The sequence below is a fragment of the Sus scrofa genome, chromosome 13, assembly GCF_000003025.6.
Source record: "Sus scrofa isolate TJ Tabasco breed Duroc chromosome 13, Sscrofa11.1, whole genome shotgun sequence".
Taxonomy (NCBI): domain Eukaryota; kingdom Metazoa; phylum Chordata; class Mammalia; order Artiodactyla; family Suidae; genus Sus; species Sus scrofa.
The window spans coordinates 165,836,026-165,857,412 of NC_010455.5; the positions used below are offsets into that span (position 1 = coordinate 165,836,026).

The 21,387-nt window shown below is 34.4% G+C and overlaps 1 protein-coding gene across 6 annotated transcripts in view; it reads right to left on the bottom strand.

The window, feature by feature from the left end:
- The window catches only part of ARL13B (ADP ribosylation factor like GTPase 13B), an 81,188-nt gene that overhangs the window by 6,254 nt on the left and 53,547 nt on the right, over positions 1–21,387 (bottom strand). For 3 of the 6 annotated variants that reach the window (XM_013991460.2, XM_013991457.2, XM_021070735.1), the window contains 6 exons: positions 19,159–19,264; positions 17,847–18,049; positions 14,524–14,638; positions 9,723–9,948; positions 6,524–6,640; positions 4,977–5,547 (listed from right to left, as the gene is read on the bottom strand). In XM_013991460.2, the coding sequence (XP_013846914.1) occupies positions 5,285–5,547; positions 6,524–6,640; positions 9,723–9,948; positions 14,524–14,638; positions 17,847–18,049; positions 19,159–19,264 (1,030 nt within the window). In that variant the 3' untranslated portion in view covers positions 4,977–5,284. Of the gene's footprint in view, positions 1–43; positions 77–4,976; positions 5,548–6,523; positions 6,641–9,722; positions 9,949–14,523; positions 14,639–17,846; positions 18,050–19,158; positions 19,265–21,387 lie in introns of those variants that run through there. The other 3 variants (XM_021070733.1, XM_021070732.1, XM_021070734.1) reach the window with 3 other exon arrangements.

Sequence of the window (21,387 nt, forward strand, 5' to 3'; positions counted from 1 at the left end):
ACGTATGTAAATCACATCATTATGCTGTACACCTTAAACTTACACAGTGATGCAGGTCAATTAAATCTCAATAAAACTGGAAGAAAAAAATATGAAATTGAATCAATTCCAGTGAAAGAGAGAGAAATAGAAAACTATCATAAGGCTAACACCACAATAATAACTTTTGCAGACACTATCGAATGACGGATGATAAAACTAGTAGTCTAAAGTTTGTGGGGAACAGAATATCTGCATAATCTCAAAGTTTTACTTCTAAGATATTTGTTAATTACAAAGAGAGAAAAACAGTAACATTTTACAATGTGGCAAATACCACCTTACCCAAACGACCAAGGCTAACACCATCGGTAATGAGTTGTATCAACCTCACATACCCTCTATTTCAAATATTTTAAACATCGGTTTGGATCCAGCATTGTCACTGAAGCAGCTTGGGTTGCTGCTGTGGTGCATGTTCAGTTCCTGGCCTGGTAACTTTCACATGCTGCAGGCACGGCTAAGAAGAATACATTTGCCTCTTTAAAGAAAAGGTATTAAGAGAAAATTATTTTTCAAGGAACTATAAATTTAAAGCAACTATAATGATACTCCAATAAATTTTAATGTAATAGTATAATATGATGAAATAAAGGTGTGGATTTCAAAGCTGGACAGATATAAGTTCAAATCCTGATTCTGCCACTTATAGCTACATGACCTTGGGGTGTAGGTTCCTCATGCAAAAAATGGGGTATTAAAAAAAAAAAAAAAAAAAAAAAAAAAAAAAAAAAAAGGAGTTCCCGTCGTGGCGCAGTGGTTAACGAATCCGACTAGGAACCATGAGGTTGCGGGTTCGGTCCCTGCCCTTGCTCAGTGGGTTAACGATCCGGCGTTGCCATGAGCTGTGGTGTAGGTTGCAGACGCGGCTCGGATCCAGCGTTGCTGTGGCTCTGGCGTAGGCTGGTGGCCACAGCTCTGATTCGACCCCTAGCCTGGGAACCTCCATATGCCGCGGGAGCGGCCCAAGAAATAGCAACAACAACAACAAAAGACAAAAGACAAAAAAAAAAAAAAAAAAAAATGGGGTATTACTGCCCATCTTACAAGGCTATTAGAATTAAAATGAGATAACGCAGCTAAAGTGCTTAGTAATATGCCAGGCATATAGTATATATAGTTATTATTATTGCTATAATTAAAATTATAACAATTATCTTGATAAATTTAAAGTATGCCTTTTCTAATTTCTTGATTTAAAATTAATGTGAATTTTAACACATAACAGAACTCACAATTAAGCTGAATGAATATAGTTTTTATTATGTTTTACTTCTGAAATTTAAAAATACCCTCCTAGGAGTTCTCACTGTGGTGCAGTGGGTTAATGAGTCAGCTTGTCTCTGTGGAGGTGTGAGTTCTATCCCCAGCCTGGCACAGTGGGTTACAGATCCAGCGTTGCTACAGCTGTGGCACATGAACTTCCATATGCTGTGGAGTGGTCAAAAAAGAAAAAAAAGCACCCTCCTAAAAAAATCAATCACATACATGCGGCAAGAAATTATTCCTTTTCCCTCCCAAGAAGTTGTATTTTTGCAATTGATTTGGTATTAATTCTTTGCCAGAAAACAAAGTAGGTTTCTTATTGCCTTAACTGTACTGGATATAAGTTGACCATAGTACCCAACTTATATGACCAAATTAACTGATAATACCCATTTTTATAGAGGGCTTCAAACTTTTTAATATAAAAGATTTTTATCTTCATTTATATTTTAAGATTTGAAAATATTCTTTAGCTTGTGCACTCGGTATTTTTGGCTAACAGATTCTTTGATTTATTTTTCAAACTGTACAACACATAACATGTTGAAGTATGGACTGAGAGAGAATACAGATTTACTTTTTAAGTCCTTCTCTGAATGTATCTGCCTTACCTGTTAGACAGAGAGAGGTTTATGGAAAATAAAACCCATTAGAAAAGTAAAATCAAACTGCCATCAAGGTAATGTCTACAGTCAAACAACAAATAAAAATCTGCCTTAAAACATTCCTAATTTGGGAGTTCCCGTCATGGCTCATTGGTAATGAAGCCGACTAGGATCTATGAGGATGTGGTTCGATCCCTGGCCTCGCTCAGGTTAAGGATCTGGGGTTAAGGATCAGGCACTGCGGTGAATGTGATGTAGGTTGCAGACGCAGCTCAGATCCCATGTTGCTGTGGCTGTGGTATAGGCCAGCAGCTGTAGCTCCAATTTGACCCCTAGCCTGGGAACTCCCGTATGCCGCACCTGTGGCCCTAAAAAGAAAAAAAAAAAAAAAAAAATTCCCAATTTGACTATAACAAATTGTTTTACATTCCTGTAAATTTTAAGTGCCAAACCCCAATGCAGTCAACTTTTAATTATTTACCTTTGTTCATCATGTATCTCTTGTCTACTTGCCATCAACCACAAGCAAAGAAATGTGTACAATGTTAGGGAAAAGAAGAAGATGCAGTTATAGAACTGCCAACTATCAGTATCTCACAGGTGAAAATCTCATGATAAACCTTAAAAACTAATCTTTTTAATTAAAAATTTAATTTCATTATTAGATAAGCAATGAGATCCTGCTGTATAGCACAGGGAACTTTATCCAGTCACTTGTGATAGAACATGATGAGGATAATATGAGAAAAAGAATATATATATATGTATGTATGACTGGGTCACTTTGATGTACAGTAGAAATTGACAGAACACTGCAAATCAACTATAATGGAAAAAATCATAAAATAAAAAAAATTAATTTTATTATACTGGCTTTCTTCCCTATTAGTGAAAACAGTTAGTTGATAATACATTTTTTAAAATGATTTTTTTTTTCCATTGTAGCTGGTTTACAGTGCTCTGTGTTCACACATTTTTTTTTAACCCAGATTAGGTGTACTTTGACTTAAGATTTATAGAAAAAATAATAAAAACATTTAACTGATATTAGGGTAATGGTGGTCTTAAACTTAGCTAATTTATTGTTGTTCTTTCTTAGGAGTTCTAACTTAACAAACACAGGAAAGCAAGGCAAAACCAAACAAAAGCAAACAATGAATAACAACCATCTTACCCCATTTTCAACCTCTTTTTCATTTGCCTTTAACTATAATGTTCTCCTTAGATGCTACCGTTACTTATTTCCTCCTAATTTCACATAATTTCCCTCAGAAACAGGAAACTATCATTCCCTCAACTGCATTCATTCAGTAAACAATTACAAAGTATCTGTTAGGGGCAAAGCATTCCTACTGTGTGATGACAACTGGGAAACACTACTTACATACCTTCCCACCTACCTGGGTCCCTTCTCTCCAGAGCTCCAGAATCTCACTTGTACTGGCCTACAGACATTTCCAAATAGATAAAACTACAGACACTCTGAAGCAAATTTCCTTCCTCTTCAACCCACTTGAGCCAAATATTACTCTGTTCTTCTCTCCTTTCAGCCAACACATACATTCATCAAATAGTACTTATAATTATTAAAATATTCTGTGTACATTTCTTATCCTCCATTCCAACTCCTTTTCCTCACTTCTCATTTTGATTACTGCAACAGTGTCTAACTGGGATCCTTACCTCAGGTGCAACCACGATCTAGTCTGAACTTTACACTGTGACAAAAATTATTTTCCTCAACAAAAAGAATCTAGTGATACTATTTCTCTGCTAAAAATGCAGTGTCTCTCATAAAATCATATCAAGTCCAGACATCTTAACATATATGCAAGGCCGTAAGTAATCTGGTTATAAGCCATAATTCAGTTTTAACACTCACTATAACTTTAAATTTCCTCTTTCTTACCCACTCTATCCACATGAACCTAAGGTCTAGTCACAAGTAACTTCATTCAGTTTTCCAAATAAGCAATGTCCTCCTACCTTTCCACCTCTGAATAGTCTGTTTCTTCTGCTTACTGATTCTTCTCATTCTTCAAAGACCCAGTCCTAATACCACTTTCACTGTCTAGGTGGTTTGAGCACAGTACTCCAGTTTTACACAAGAGAACTTATTGCCATATATTGTGAACTGTCATTTAGACTCTAGTAAGCTGAAGTATTGTCTTTTTTATTAGACTAGGTTCCCCAAAGTAGAATTTATATCTTATTCATCTTGGCATTACTAATGTTTTAGGTAGTATCAAATACAACATAGTTGTTTGTTGGTTGCCTAATTCAGTAAGAGAAAAATAATACATGTTACATGAGAAATTTCTAATGTGTGTGTATGTGTGTGTATATATAATTACCTAATTGTTTTTAATAACAGTGAATATTTAAACTGATAATATATTCTAATACAATTTTAGAGTATAATAAAAGAACGTATTATAGTCAATAGAAATATCATAATGTAACATCAGCAACCAAACAGACATATTTCACTGTAATTCTGACATAGTCTAAGGACAAACTTTCAGTCTTTAGAAGTGAAAAAAAAAATTTAATTTTCACTAATGAATATGAAGAAATATTTCATTATTGACAAATTTTTCATAAAAAGAAAGCAAATAGCACATTTAAATTTATATAGTATTTGAATAAAAATAGTTTGATATAATTTTAAATTATATAACACTTTTACGAAGATTAAATTCTATTTTTTTTCCCTTAGTAAATAGGTTTTCTTAGGAAACTAAGTCTTAGATTACATAAACAGAGCCATCAAAAAGGAACTTGGATGTTCTTGATGAAGAAGTTTACCAAGACACTATATAGATAAATAGATATAAATATATAATTATCCTTTTGTATTCTAGCAATATTTCATTAAAAGAATCTGAGCTGATGGTCTAAGACCAAATCTTCTGCCCATTGTATAAGGGAGTTCTCTATTTCAACTGTCCTTTCTCTAATTTTCCAGTTGGATTTCCTCCATACCTACACTGGCTGTACTAAACCTTATGTTAATATCATCCAAAAAAGGGGGTTTTCTTGAGTCAATGAAGTAGCTTTAGACTTTCTGTTGAGTTGAACTTTATTTGGTTTACTGATTTGGTCTGTGATTTTACAAACTATGTTACTTTTTACTTCATTTTAATATTCAGCAGCTGAGTGTGATTACAAGTAGAGAAAGAACAATTATATGGGATTATCATTGAGTATATCAAGAACATATAGGACAATGAAGTTTTTTAATACTATAACCGTAATGTCTTATATTTAAGTTGCTTTAAAATCTTTTCCTTTTTCATAACGATTTACATTAATAATATAATGAATAAAACGCACGCTATGATTATCTTTACCTCTATATTCTAAGGTAAACATCAAATCAAATTACATAGAGGCAAAGGGCACTTAAATAAAAAAAAACAAAGCATAATGAAAAAGGAATGGCTGTGGATTTGAAAGGCTTCCAAAAGTAAAATTTTGTTGAAGTAATGAGGTAAAGAAAAATGAATGTGATATATACAGTGAATGTGAATGTATAGATATTTGAAAACTGATCCTTCTGCATTACCATTATGACGTGTTTCACCAAGAGGCTCAAGTTTTGGAAGTCTAGTGACTTTGGGGGTTCCCCAGCCAACTAAAGAAAAAGAAAGACATTTAAAAACACTGTTAAAGAACACATCTTCAAGTCTGCTGAGAGGATCCTTCTCTCTACAGGAATGTATATATATAATTTCAATGTCAATTCATATACTGAATGACCCACTACTAAATAACCACAAACCCATTTTAAATGGCTATTTAAAACTCTAATTACAGGTTGGTAAAATGTGCTTTACATTTTATTTACTTTTAGTATAAAAATACAAGCATCTACACCACCATCATAAATACCCTCAGGTCACTATTTTAACCTCTAGCAAAGGTTAAAATAATAAGGTTAATAAATGTACACTCACTCAATGGAGTACTACCAATGAGTCTTAAAATAATCCTCAAAGGGAAATTTTACCATCTAAAGACTTCTAGCAAGCCTAAAAAGATACTATAAACTAACAAACGCTTAGATATTTATTGAGCATGTGAGGTATTATGCCTAGTGCTGAAAAATTACTCAATAATTACTGTGAAGTTAGTATGGCCCAGTGCTTTATATGCAATATTCCATTTAATCCTCATAATAGCTAAGAAAGTCAGTACATATGTTGGAAATATAATGGAAATATTTACACATCTTGCTTTCAAATGTTAATTTTTAGGACTAAAGATCCAATTTTTTAAATGCTGATATTAGCCATCCATTCATGAAATTTAAATTCCTTTTAGCAATTTGAGTATTGATATTTCAAATAGGACTTGAATCCACTATAGGAAGTGCTTGGTAAATTTTTCTTATTAATTTTTGTTTATTTTCCTATAACATTTTTTTCTGATTAAAAAAACCAGTAAATGTTTATGTTGATAAATTCTGAACAAAAGGAGAAAAGAATTCTATTTTTTTTCACAAATTCAAAAGATAATGAATATACTGAGTAAAAGCTACATGATTTCTTTCTTGTTCTTCTTGTTTAAAGCAGTATTTCTAAATTTAGTATCAATATCAGTCTACTCACCAGGAGGAGGAGGTGGGGGTGGTGTTGGACTCTTAGGAGCAGAGTCATCTGTATTAACAGGTTCTACACGGTGACTCCTTTTCATTCTGAGTTTCTTAGTTTTCTTTTTACTGTTATCTATAAGGATATAAACATGAACCTTTATGCTTTTGGGAAAAAGTTACTCTATAATAAAAAAAATAAAGAATTAGAATATTGTTATTATTACCATAGGAATATATCTTTAATTCAACTTAAAAATTGTTACCAATAATGAAATATGAACTTTCTTTTTCTAAGAATTAATTTAAGTGATTGCTTATTGAATGAATGATTAATGAATATGATACAAATGGCAAAAAAAAATTTTAAGTTCTATGAAAGGTGATTCAGAATACCAAAAAAGTCTATATTTCCAAATACAAGTAAATGGTATTATTCCATAATAAGTAAGCAGAATTATCTAATTGCAGGGATTTCCTTGAAACTCAGAATGGCCTGGGAGGGTGGGTAAGGAGAAGTTGATTTCTCAGTAGGGTATATAGAATAATTCTAAGTCCAAAAATAATCTTTTGAAATGTAAAGAAAGATCCCAATCAAATCCAAACACATTAACCATTAACCCCCAACAAGATATGCCTGAAAACCAAACTCACATTATTAGACCTTACAAAACCAAATTTGTGATCTTTCTAAAAATAACTATTTACAGATTCTCACTAAACACACATGAACATTTTAAGTGCATCGATGCTAATGTGTAACCTTTAACAATGTAAACCAGGGTGACATTATGATTAAATAACCAAACATCAAAGTCACTGAAATATTGTAACTGACAATACTAAACTGCTAAATTTATATGTATACATTTTCTAAAATGGGAGTTATCTGTTACATAATTATTGGCCCAGGAGGAATGAACCCCATTAGCAACCATGAGGATGTGGGTTTGATCCCTGGCCTTGCTCAGTCGGTTAAGTATCCAGTGTTGCCATGACCTGTGGTGTTATGGTGTAGGTCACAGACGTGGCTTGGATCCTCTGTTGCTGTGGCTGTGCGTAGGCCAGTGGCTGCAGTTCCAATTTGACCCCTAGCTTAGGAACTTCCATATGCCACACATGCGGCCCTATAAAGCAAAAAAAAAAAAAGGAAAAATACTCAACATCTACGAAACCTAGAAAGCAATGAATAATACAAGCATATTTAAAACATTGTTATTTGAGACATTTTACCCTAAATAGAAACAGAAATCTTTTTACAATTAAAGCTGTAAGCTTTATAGCTGGGAGAAACGAAAGGACCATATGATTAAAATTATATGTGAAATATTATGCACATGTCCCCTCCCTCCCTCTTTCTTTCTTTCTTTCTTTCTTCCTCTCTCTCTCTCTCCCCCTCCCTCCCTCCCTCCCTCCCTCCCTCTCTCTCTCTCTCTCTCTCTCTCTCTCTCTCTCTCATATGATACTTTAGGATGGGCAGTGCCACAGGGTCATGGCAGATCATGGGATATGCACCAGATGATCTCAAGTTGAGAGGAGTGTGTCTCAGTACAGCCACAGATGAGAAGTATGATCTTAAATTACTCAACTCCTCCAAGTCCCTGGTTTCCTAGTCTATATAATGAGAATAATATATCTCAGGATTGCTAGGTTAAACAGCACAGTGCTGTGTTAAATAATAAAAGGCATCTGAAACCATGCTCTAAAGTATTACATATAATGTTAATTATAATAATTATCATTACATTATAGTTATATAATTGACTATCTTTTTTTTTTTTTTTTCTTTTTTTCGCCTTTTCTTGAGCCGCTCCCATGGCATATGGAGTTTCCCAGGCTAGGGATCGAATCAGAGCTGTAGCCACTGGCCTATGCCAGAGCCACAGCAATGCGGGATCCAAGGCATGTCTGCAATCCACACCACAGCTCACGGCAACGCTGGATCCTTAACCCACTGAGCAAGGGCAGGGATTGAACCTGCAACCTCATGGTTCCTAGTCAGATTCGTTAGCCACTGCGCCAAAACGGGAACTCCTATAATTGACTATCATATCTTCCTATGCAATATTTTCAAATCATTTGCCAAATCATTTTGTTCTTTAACAATGTATTAATTCCAATATATTTAGAGACCACTTTCAGTCTATTTTTTGTTTTATTCTGTTGACAGAGCTATATAGGTACAAATGTGGCTACTCCAACTTTCCAAATTACAAAAAGTATTTAACTTTCAAACCTAATAATTTTTATACAGCAAAATATCCATGTTAACTAATCTGCACCTCAGAGACTGAGATCTTATTTTCATAAACTCTTAGATATTGTGTAATTCTTACGTATCATGGAACCACACTTTTAAGTACAAATGGCAAGGAAGAAATGATTATTGCATATCTCCTGTGTATCAGGCCCTGTGCTTAGAACATTGTAGGGTCATTTTTATGATAAGTAAACCTAAAAGCCTAATGAAAAAAGATGACATTTAAGCCCATTTTAGACATGAGGAAATTAGGAGTGAAGAATGTTATATCATGTAACATATCTAGTAGTGAGAAAGTCAGGATGCTACTGTAGGTTGTCTAGTCCAAACAAAGGCTATCTCTCTATAACACTAAAAGACATGAACTTCCTGTTAAATCACATAACAACTTAGAAAAAGAAAAGCAATTATGAATCAAAGATTTTATATAATATTAAAATAAGAGGAAAATGGCTATTCGATAAAACCTTAAAAATGCTCAACTGATTATGTCTATATCCTATGGAAATAACAAGTAAAAAAAGGAAATGATGCTGACTGTAACATTATGAAGATTAAGAAAAACAAAACAAAACAAACCCTTCAAAAACTTTAAACATTTTAAATACATTCCAAGGACTCCTGGGGCTATGCGATATTCCAAATTTATGAAAATATAATTAAAAACAAATATTATGCTGAAATTCTTTTAAGTTATAAAGGATTAGATTTTAAGGCATCGTGAATAAAAACTAAGCAAACTGACTAATGATTAAAATCCACAAGAAATATGACATTGCATTTGGAGATGAAAAAAATCTTACAGAACATTTTTTCTCTGAAAATAACATGACAAGTGAAAGAAGTATTTTTAAGTTATATATACATATATTTGTTATATATAAAACAAAAATAAATGAAACAAATATAAAATAACCATATATACATATATATATATTTTAATAGCTAAATTTATCACCTGGTTCTGATGATCGGTGGTCTGTCTCATCTTCATTTTCCAACTGGTGTGTTAATGCCTCCTTATAATTTTCTACTATTCCAAATTCATCATTTTTTTGGCTGCTGTCGCTGATCTGGCTCTGTGTCTCTATTTCCTCATGCTCCATTTCATGTTTCAGGAGGGAGCCATCACTGTCTTTCTCCATATTTTGCCTCTTTTTCTCTTTTTCAAGTTTTTTTTCATTCTACCAAAAATGAAATATATCATTTTTAATGTAACAGTTGTATCTAAGAGAGTTTTAAGGAAGAATTCAAATAATCCAAGAGCATTCTGTAACTTTAGGGCACTGTGATATTTCTACTAAAAATTATCTGTTGAATATAACATTAAAACAAACTAATTGCCAAACATTCAGAAAACAAAGACTCCATAAAAAAAGAAAACAAATGTAAGTGGTAATTCCATAATCTAGAGATGACCACCATTTGATGTAGTCACTAAGGGGTGCTTTTCTTTGCCTGCTCCACACACATACAGACATATACCAGCCACAAACATACATAAATGTGATTGACTGACTCTCTCGATATATATCTATGTATATGCATATGTTTTAAACAAAAAAAGAATTGAAGTTTTATTTTACTTTCTTTTCTTAAAAAATTTTATTGGAGAATAGTTGATGTACAATGTTGTGTTAGTTTCAGGCATACAGAAAAATGTGAAACAGTTATACATATGCATATATCTATTCTTTCTCAGATTCTTTTCCCATATAGGTTATTAAAAAGTTGAAGTTTAAATTTAAGAATACACATTTCTTTCTTTGTCAATCAATATATGAAGTGCTTAGAATAGTGCCTGACACATACATAATAAAGTGGTAGCTATGAAAGTATTATATAATACTATGTGTGTTAGCTATTACTACTTTCATCAACTACATTATTATTTTGAATGGTTCTATCATAACTTATTTCACCAATTCTTAACCAATGGACAAAGAAGTGATTTTCAATTTTTTACTATTAAAAGAAATACAATTACTGAATTGCCTCTTTAGAATAAATTCCTAACAGTTAAGCTGTTGGATCAATAGGTAAGCACGTTTTAAAATGTGACATATCACAACCTTCCCTCCAGAAAAACTAAAGTTAAATAACACCATAGTCAAAGGATTGAGAAAGTGCTATTTCCCCAGTGGTTTATGGAGTTCCCGGGCCAGAGATCAGATCTGAGCTGGAGTTGTGACCTAAACTGCAGCAACAACGGATCCTTAACCCACTGTGCTGGGCCAGAGATCGAACCTGCATCCCAGGACTCCAGAGAGGCTGCCAATCCCATTGCATCACAGTGGGTACTCCCCCCCATATATATATATATATATATATATATATATATATATATTTTTTTTTTTTTTTTTTTTTGTCTTTTTAGGGCTGCACCTGCAGGAGTCCCCGTATCTGTTTTAATGCTGGACATCATTATCAATCTTTTCTATCTCCACCAAACTAATAAATATTTTTTTACCTCAGTGCTTATTTAATTTGATTTTTTATTTTTTATTACTAAAAGATAATCTATTAAACATCCTTATTGCCATTTTTATTTTTTCTTTAACCACCTATGAAAATCCAATAACCATTTTTCTATTAATAGAGTCTCATTTACACAGTAATTTTTTATTTTTTTAATTTTTTCTTTAAAGAGAGAAGACACAAATTACCAACACCAAGACTGTTTATTTATTTATTTTTGTCTTTTATGTTTTTAGGGCCATGCCCTTGGCATATGGAGTGTCCCAGGCTAGGGGTCAGGTCAGAGCTATGGCTGCCGGCTTACACCACAGCCACAGCAACATGAGTGAGATACAATCCAGGTCTGCAACCTACACCACAGCTTCATGGCAATGCCGGATCCTTAACCCACCTGAGCAAGGCCAGAGACTGAACCCACATCCTCATGGATACTAGTCGGGATTGATAACCGCTGAGCCATGACAGGAACTCCAACACAGTAATTTTTAAAGGTTCTTTTTTTTTATCTCATGTGTCTCAAATATTTTTTATTAGAATTTGTTTACAATTTTTATGTTTAAACTTGTAGAACAGCCCTTTAAAAGCTAAATATAATAAAATCTACATTTTGTCACTATAATTTGCAGCTTGATTATTCTTCTTTGAAAGTTTCTCCTCCTCTAAGTACATACAAATATTTATACTCTGTATATCTTTAAGGTTTCTTTTAATATACATTAAGTCTTTTGAAATTTAATTTGGTATTCAGTTTTCAATAATTTTACTTTTTTCCAAATGATTGTTCAGTTTTTCTAATATCCTTATCTCCCAGATTTGAAATGTTAGCATTTTTTTTTCTTTTTATGGCCACACCTGCAACATAGGGAAGTTCCCAGACTAGGGGTCAAATCAGAGCCGCAGCTGCAGGTCCATGCCACAGCCATGACAGATCCAAGCCGCATCTGCGACCTACATCGCAGTTTGCAGCAACACTGGATCCTTAATCCACTGAGCAAGGCTGAGGATCAAACCCATATCTTCATGGACACTATGACAGTTCTTAACCCACTGAACAACGAGAACTCTGAAATGTTAACTTTTATCTTACATTAAATACTTAGGTATAATATGCTTTGCTACTATTTGTTCCATCGATCTATTCTGGAACCAATACCTCACCATTTTTAATATCTATGGTATAATCAAAGGAATGAATGTAAGGTAATAATATAAGGAGAAATTTTATGGGAAAAAAAGAAAATTTTCTCAGGAAAAAGGAGACCATGGATCATTTATTTCTAATTGTTTCATTTCTTTTTTATTTTTGTTTGTTTATTTATTTATTTATTGCTTTTTAGGGCTACCCCCGTGGTATATGGAAGTTTCCAGGCTAGGGGTCTAATGAGAGCTGCAGCTGCCAGACTACACCACAGCCACAGCAATGCCACATTCGAGCTGTGGCTGTGACCTATACCACAGGTCATGGCAACGCCAGATTCCCGACCCACTGAGCAAGGCCAGGGGTCAAACCCACATCCTCATAGATACTAGTTGGATTCATTTCTGCTATGCCACAACGGGAACTCCGATTGTTTCATTTCTTTACTGGTGATTTTCTTAATTACTGTAAATTAAAAGCATAATTGTGCTTTCCCCATGTGACTTATTAATTCAGGGGCTTCAATATAAGATATTCCATGCTGTATAGCAGTACTGTTCTTATCTTTATATTGTGAAAAATACAATGTTAGTAGAAGCACTAAGCCTTTCAAAGTAATTTATAACCATGGTACTATAAAATAATTGGTCAGTATTTACTGGGTGAGTTTTATTACACATAGAGTAAATCAATGTTTCAAAGCGAAAAGTCAAACTTGATTTCTTCTCCTTTTCCTCTACCAATATTTTTTAAAGAACATAAACTTTGAAAACACAGTATTTAATAGGATGAAGACAAAACAATAGTTCAAGTTATTATAACTGCTTTACTAAGAAAAGAACAAACTTAAGATACATTCACTGAGGTTAGTAAAAAGATTAAATACAATTAACTTTCTGGAATCTAAACAACTTAAGATGAAATATCTCATATAATCAATTACAAAATAAAGCAACACCAAAAACTATCCAATCATCTTCTTACCTGTGGAGCTGCCTCCCTCCTCAGCAGCAGCCCCCAGGAAGAAATAACCATCCACCTTTCCAGCAGAATACCTGTGTGGAAGGAGGCAGTGATAGGGGAAGAGGAATGGAGAACATACAGGCGGCTCCAGCAAGCCAGCTGCCACATTAAGCTCTGAGAATGGAGAGGAGGTTTAGGAAGCTCTGCCACTGAGGAGGCAAGGCTGCTGAAGGTGATTAAAGCAGGGCCAGTGCAATCTCTGGACACCAGCAGAAAATGAAAACAAAGACACAGATATATCGACAGACAGACAGACAGACAGACACACACACACACACACAACCCCTTAGCTTTTTCATGATTAAAACCTACAAATTAATTCTGGTAAAACTTCTAACACAGAAAATTAAAATAAATGATATTCAGATACAAAATAATTTATTTTAGTTTCAAACATTAAGTACCCCAGAAAAAAATAACTAGAAAATGATTTATGTACTCTAATGCATCATAAGCATCAAAATAATTATAAAGGAGTAGTAACAGCAATACAGGGACAAAGACAATGTAAATAAGAGCAAACATATTGCTATCATATGAAGTAAGTGACAAAAAAGATTTATCAAACAGTAACTATGACAGTTGCCACATGCAATCTTCATTTTTTTTTTTTTTTTGTCTTTTTGCCATTTTTTGGGCCGCTCCCTCGGCATATGGAGTTTCCCAGGCTAGGGGTCGAATCGGAGCTGTAGCCACTGGCCTATGTCAGAGCCACAGCAATGTGGGATCCGAGCCGTGTCTGCAACCTACACCGCAGCTCACGGCAACGCCGGATCCTTGACCCACTGAGCAAGGCCAGGGATCGAACCCGCAACCTCACGGTTCCTAGTCGGATTCATTAACCACTGAGCCACGATGGGAACACCGCAATCTTCATTTTCATTCTCAGTTAATTCTGAAGTCATCTTCCCTTTTTACATTAGATCAAAAGATAAATTTGACAAGCAAGAAAAAAGAGCAAACTTTTAACCTTTCTCTCCCACTTAATTTCTTTCACAAATAATAAACCTCTGGTGAAATACTTCTACCTCCATGCCTCCTTTCCCAACTCCCTGCCTTCTTTCTCAACTTCCGACTTTATAACTCAAGATATAAAAATTACATTTGCCACCATCCATACCTCAATGATTACAGATGCTATTGGCTGGAAAGGATTAACAATAATTGGTTCTGGGTCCAACTCTGCCAGACCACTGGTTCCATGGTGTTCAGCCTGCTCTTGCTCTCTTTGTTCTCTATTGTTTGAGGGAAAAAATTTGGAATTCTTTATGAGAAATGTTGGACCAACTTTAAGAACATTTGCAATAGGTTTAAGGCTATTATATTCAGTAATTTAAACATATGGACATGGCTTTGAATTCTGAGAGTTTTCCTGAAATCCTTATGCAGGTAATGGGTCTCTATCCCCACGTAGAAATTAATCATCTGAATTTTTTTTTCTTTGTGGCCATGTCTGCAGCATGAGGAATTTCCTGTGCCAGGGACTGAACCCAAGATACAGCTGGAACCCAAACCACAGCAGTGATAATGCCAGATCCTTAACCTGCTGTATCACCAGGGAACTCCAATCATTTGAAATTTAAAAGAAAGAAATGCTGATGAAATTGACATTCCCTATGACTTTTTTTTTTTCTTTTTCTTTTTTTTTTTTTGGTCTTTTTAGGCCATACCTGCAGCATATGGAAATTCCTAGGCCAGGGGTGGAATTGGAGCTACAGTTGTGGCCTATGTCATAGCCACAACAATGCCAGATCTGAGCTGTGTTTGGTGATATGTCATATATAAACTAGATAACAACTGTTGTTTTACATTAGTAGAAAAGGCTATACAAATAAGTTGCCTTATATCACTCATATTAATAAGTACTCCTATATTAATTACTATTGAGACTTTTAATATCTCTTTAACTTACAGTTAATGTTGTCCCATAAATGATAGTAATAAGTTACTAAAAAAAGCACTGAAGACAGAAACATGACTATTATGGATCCGCAACTAGATTATGGCATTTATTAATTAAGTTCTATGATGGAAAGATATTTCCTTTCATTCTGAATCTAGGAAGCCAAGATTTGGAGATCTGCAATTTACTACCTCCGTGACCTTAGACATGTATCTGGATTTTTCAGCTTCAACTTCCCCTACATTTATGTAGATAAAAATATCTAATTCACAGAGTTATTTCAGATAAAGTAATATCTGTGAAAGCATTCTGTAAACAAGCATACTTATAGGACAGTCACTGTTACTAATGTTATTCATTTATTTGTAACCAATTTCAGGTATCCGGCATTGACGTACTATTTTCAGATACAAATAATAGCTTGTTCTACTGTTTTTTCAAAAATATCTAAGCCTATTAGATTGGATTTAACAATGTAAAGTTTTTTTAAAATTATTCTTGTCTAAATACCAATTTACTTTTATTCTAGAGTCTCTGTTCAACAGGAGAGGACTAGGAGCACTGGTAGCATGGCTGGGAAAAAGAAGGAAAGGGGAATGGGTACCAGAAAAGCCGTCCATAACATGATCTAGAATGTTTTTATGGGAAAAGTAAAAGCTTGAAAAAAAAAGTTAATTAGATTTCTTTTATCCAATTCAATTTTTGGGTTCTTGTCTTTTTTTTTATTTTTTATTTTTATTTTTTTTTTGCTTTTTTAGGGCTGCACCCATGGCATATGGAGGTTCTCAGGCTAGGGGTCGAATCAGAGCTATAGCTACTGGCCTATACCACAGCCATAGCAATGCCAGATCCAAGCCACGTCTGCGACCTACACCACAGCTCACAGCAACGCCACATCCTTAACCCACTGAGCGAGGCCAGGAATCAAACCCGCAACCTCATGGTTCTTAGTCGGATTTGTTTCCGCTGTGCCACAATGGAAACTCCTTGGTTCTTGTTGTTGCTTATGTTCTAAATGGAGAAAAGGCAAAGGAGCCTTCAGAAAAGTAAGACCATATATTTTAATACATAGAAGGTATATTTATAAAAACAATTTATTGTAATGAGCTTTATATCATGAAAATATAAATCAAACATTCTCAGAGGAACTAAAAATCTCACATTTGTATCAGAAGAGACCTAGACTGACCTGCTCATGTTATTGAGCACTGAGGACAGAAGAGTCATCTTCCTAAATATTTTCCTTTAAGTCCTATCTCTGAATTAAATGAAAGATACCAGCCATCGGAGGTTTTCCTTGTCAGTATAAAGAGCACCTGGCAAAAACATCACCAGGGTAGTTAGTGGGTTACTGCCTACAGGCGGCAACTGCTCAGGCACATGGAAGGCCAATGCTACTTAGGTAGGTGGAAGATAACTTTGGATCTTACAGGAGCTCACTTGGAAATCTTTTTGTCTCTCCCCTCCCCTGCCATTTAACAAACCAGTGCAGAAAGAAACAGAAATCTTGGGATTAAGTACTAAATTCAACATCTAAGCAAATCTGAGTACGTTCTTCTAGCATTAAGATTACTATCAATGATTCTTTTCTTTTTTCTTGTTTTGCTTTTTAGAGCCACACCCACAGCATATGGAGGGTCCCAGGCTAGGTGTTCAATCAGGAGTTATAGCCACCGGCCTATACCACAGCCACAACTTGGGATTTGAGTTGCATCTGCGACCTGCACCACAGCTCATGGCAATGCCAGATCCTCAACCCACTGAGCAAGGCCACGGATCGAACTTGCACCCTCAGGGATACCAGTTGGATTCATTTCTGCTGTGCCACAACAGGAACTCCAAGATTATTACTAATGATGCTGTGATAGAATTCATGTAATCATTTCTTTAAAATTCAGAGTTTGCTAAAATTTTCCTTTCAGGCAACATGTGTATAAAATCATTTTTAAAATATGTCTTAAAAACCTATGATGGTGCAAATTAGTCTACTTTCAGACAAAACTAGGGTTGAAGATCAGATTTTGCTCCAGCTGGTTGACCTACTAACAGCTTGTCTTCTATCTCTGCTGAGACTAACAAAGGGTTTCTCAGTCTAGTGACATACTCTTTGCTATGGGAGACTACCCCTTGCGTCACAGGATGTTTAGCAGCATCTCTGGTCTCTACCCACTAGATAAACTGCACTCCAACTCTCCTCAGCTGTGACAAGTAAAAATGTTCCCAGAGCCAAATGTCCTCTGAGAAGCAAAATCACCCTGTGGATTGAGATCCACTGTGCTAAAGGTACTTATAGGAAATGAGATAAAAATCTTAAAACTGTGATAAATAATAAATAGCTGAGGAATAAATTTAACTGCTGTAACACCACCAGGAAAATTAGAACCCTATCCTCCAAATTTGTGCAGGTCTACAGAAATAAACAAAATATAACCTAGTATCTTCCTTCATATAAAGAGGAACCTATATAGACAAAACTTAACAAATTCATAAAAATGTGGTGTTTTTGACTTTTCATATGCATTGTGAACTAATCTACTTACCTTTCCTCGCGTAATTTTCGTACTCGTTCTGCCCTTTCTCGTTTCTCTTGTTCCTCAAGAGCACGTTGTTCTGTTGTGTCTTTTTGGATGCGTTCATTTAAGGCATCAAAGTCTCTTGCAATAATATGTAGCAGCCAATAAAGGCCTTTTTTAATGGACTTATCAATTTTCTTTCCATATCCCAAGACTGCTGAACAAGGTTCCTGAAAAATAGCAATTTAACTTGACTTGATTAAAACTAAAACTTCTCTACAAAAATTTACTCATTAAACCATTAAGTATAATTACTGGCAAATCAAAATTAACCCACCAAATTAATGATATGAAGACCTGCTTCTTTAACTTACAAAACACCTCTGTAAGATTACTACATTAGTACATACACAGAAGCTGAAACATTTTATGGATCATATCTGTAAGCTACGATAGCGGTTATGACACAAGAAGCTGACAATGCCAGTTAAATTTAAACAAACTCAGGAGTTCCCATCGTGGCTCAGCGTAAATGAATCTGACTAGTATCTGTGAGGACACAGAATCGATCCCTGGCCTCGATCAGTTGGTTAAGGATCTGGCATTGCTGGGAGCTCTGGTATAGGTTACAGATGTGGCTCATATCTGGTGTTGCTGTGGCTGTGGCATAAGCCGGCCACATTCGACCCCTAGCCTGGAACCTTCACATGCTGTGGGTGAGGCCCTAAAAAAAGAGACAAAAATAAATAAAAAAATAAACAAACTCATTGAAAGACAAAATTGATCCTTTAGAAGAAAAATACCCTTACTTATTAAAAACAGAATAAAGTTTTACTTCCTTATACCAGGGAATTTATGGCATAAGCATCTTTTAAGGTTGACAGCCTAACAATCACTTTCTGAAACCAGAATAAATGATTATAAATCTCCTCTGTCCATCTGTCTTAAGATTGCATAACTCTCCTGATAATTTTCAAAACTCTTTATAAACTTCTCCTAAGTTTAAATTTTGTATTTATACTTTCATTGTTTCACAAAACTTATAGCATGATGTGTTTGCATCGCTCACAGATCCTGTCAGCAATGTCCTAAACAAAAAACAAATCTATAGTCTTTGAAATAACTAAACAGAAACAGTAAAAACTAAACAGAAAATAAATATCACCATATTAAGTAATATCAAATGAACAATGAGAATAGGATTTCCTAGGTTAAAAAAATTTTTTTAAACACAACAAATTATTTTGCTAGTTGCCTACCCCTTAATTGCTTATCATCTTTATAAAAACTAAGTTATGCTGAACATTATTCATAGGGAAAAAGAGCCCCCAAAACTTACTATTTGACATAGGCACTTGTGCTCATTGACCAGTTTTTCCAGAGAGAGACATTCAATCACATCAGCTTCTCCTAAAGCCCCTTCCTTATCTTGTTTATTTGCCAACCTAGAGAAACATAAGTGTAGTCTTAGAGCAAATATATAATCAGATAGTCACTTAAAAAACATTTTGACCATGTTTTCATTTCAAAGTTTTAACACTACTGATTACAGAAAATACTGGTTTTAGAGAATATTGTGCTATTTCATCATTTTTCTCTTATTACTGTTAAAGTAAGTTTGAAAGAATTGGCCTATAAAAGGGAAATTATGTAAATAGAAGTGTCAAGAAAACAAGCAGTAGATCAACAAGCCAACCAAAAAAGGTACAAACAGAAAAAGAAGTGGACTAATTTCCACAGCACTCAGCCATCAATTCCAACTTTCACATTAATTATATCTTCATCTTAAAATACATGGCATCATAATGTAAAGGTCCTTATCTCATGTTCTTTTCTTCTTAAAACACAAACTATATCATGTTTTAAATTCCCAAATATTCATTCTGAGTTTGTATTATTTGAGCTCATCTGTACTTCCAGGGCATCAATGTGTCCACATAAATATGCAATTTACTGGACAGGTGAGGACACTTTACCTAATTTACTTGGCACAGAAAACCTTATACTCAATTAGGAACAAATTGGGGAACAACAAATTAAAAAAAAATTCTAACAAAAATAGGATTTACCATAAAATATCACTATATGCCTATCAGATAGCAGAGGTCAAAAAGTTGAACAAAACACTGTCTTGATCAGAGTTTGATCGATATTTCAGACAAATATATATTATAAATACATAGAATAATAAATCTAATGAACCCTTATCGCCTATCTTTAAAAGTTACCAGTATTATACCATTCTTACTCATGTATATATCTTCCAGCTTCCCCCATCAAACATATCACTTCACTCCAAAATTTAAAAATTGAAAAACATTACCACAGCATCACTGTAACATCTAAGTTCTTTTAGGTGTAACACCTAAGTGATATATCTAAATTCAGATCCAAACCAGACACATATTACAATGTACTATTTTAAGTGTTTTTGAATTATAGCCCCCAGTGCCAACACCTCCGACACCTGCAACACTAAGACCACCACCTTTTTTCCTCACATGACATCTATTAGTAAAACAAAACAAGTTATTTTTCTATAGACTTTCTCACGTTTAGGATTTGGTTGGTATCTTCCTTATGAGGTCATCTAACACACATATGCTGTATTTCCTCTCTAATAGTTAAATATACAAGCTGGGTGACTTTCAAGTTGAAATCTATTTCCTGGCAAGCCTATTTCATAGATGGTACTAGTACTTAGGAGGTCTATAAAATCTGATTGTACCTTTCAGTGGTGGTTAAATGGATCTATGGACGCAGGCTGGAGTCAGTCTGATACATCCAAAACAAAGTTTTCCATTATCCTTTCATCTAATGGTTTCAGCAACCACTGATGAACTCTGTTTAACACCATTATTGTATAAGAGCTTATAAGAGCACAACCCTTCTAGTTCTGTATTCTGTCTCCATTTACTAGCTGGACTTTTGCTAAAAAGTAAGCTTTCATCAACCACATGATGACTCACTTAAACACAACTCAGAGAAAAGTAAAGTAGTTGATTCTTTGCCTTCATTTCCTAATTTTCATAATGAACTGGTATCCTATGAACCTCCAAAAGTGATCAAGCTTCTTTCTTTGGTTTCTGGAGGATATCATTATTAACTGAAGGATTTTAAAAAATATATTTGATGCATTTCAACTTATTATTATAGTTATTGTTCCTTTGGATGCTCACAGTTACACATTTTTGGTCAATGGGAGTGACTTTTGCGTTGGCTCCTATTTTCTTCTGGTAGAATTCCAACAGTCTTTGATAGCTTCTTTGTTTTTTTGTAATAAACAATGGCCCAGCCCTGGACTCATCCATTTCCCTAAGAAGCCTTGGTTCCTTTCAGTAGGAATTGGTATTTTAAAGGCTACAGTTTGGGTACTGAGTAACATTCCATTTTGTGTGTGTGTGTGTTCTCCATAATGACTGCACCAATTCACATTCCCACCAACAGTATAAGAGGGTTTCCTTTCATTAGTTTTTAATTCTTCCTCCCACTGTTTTTTTGTTAAATAATATAAACATATACATGGGGGGAATGGTATGTTAAAGACTATGATTTGGGCACTATGGAT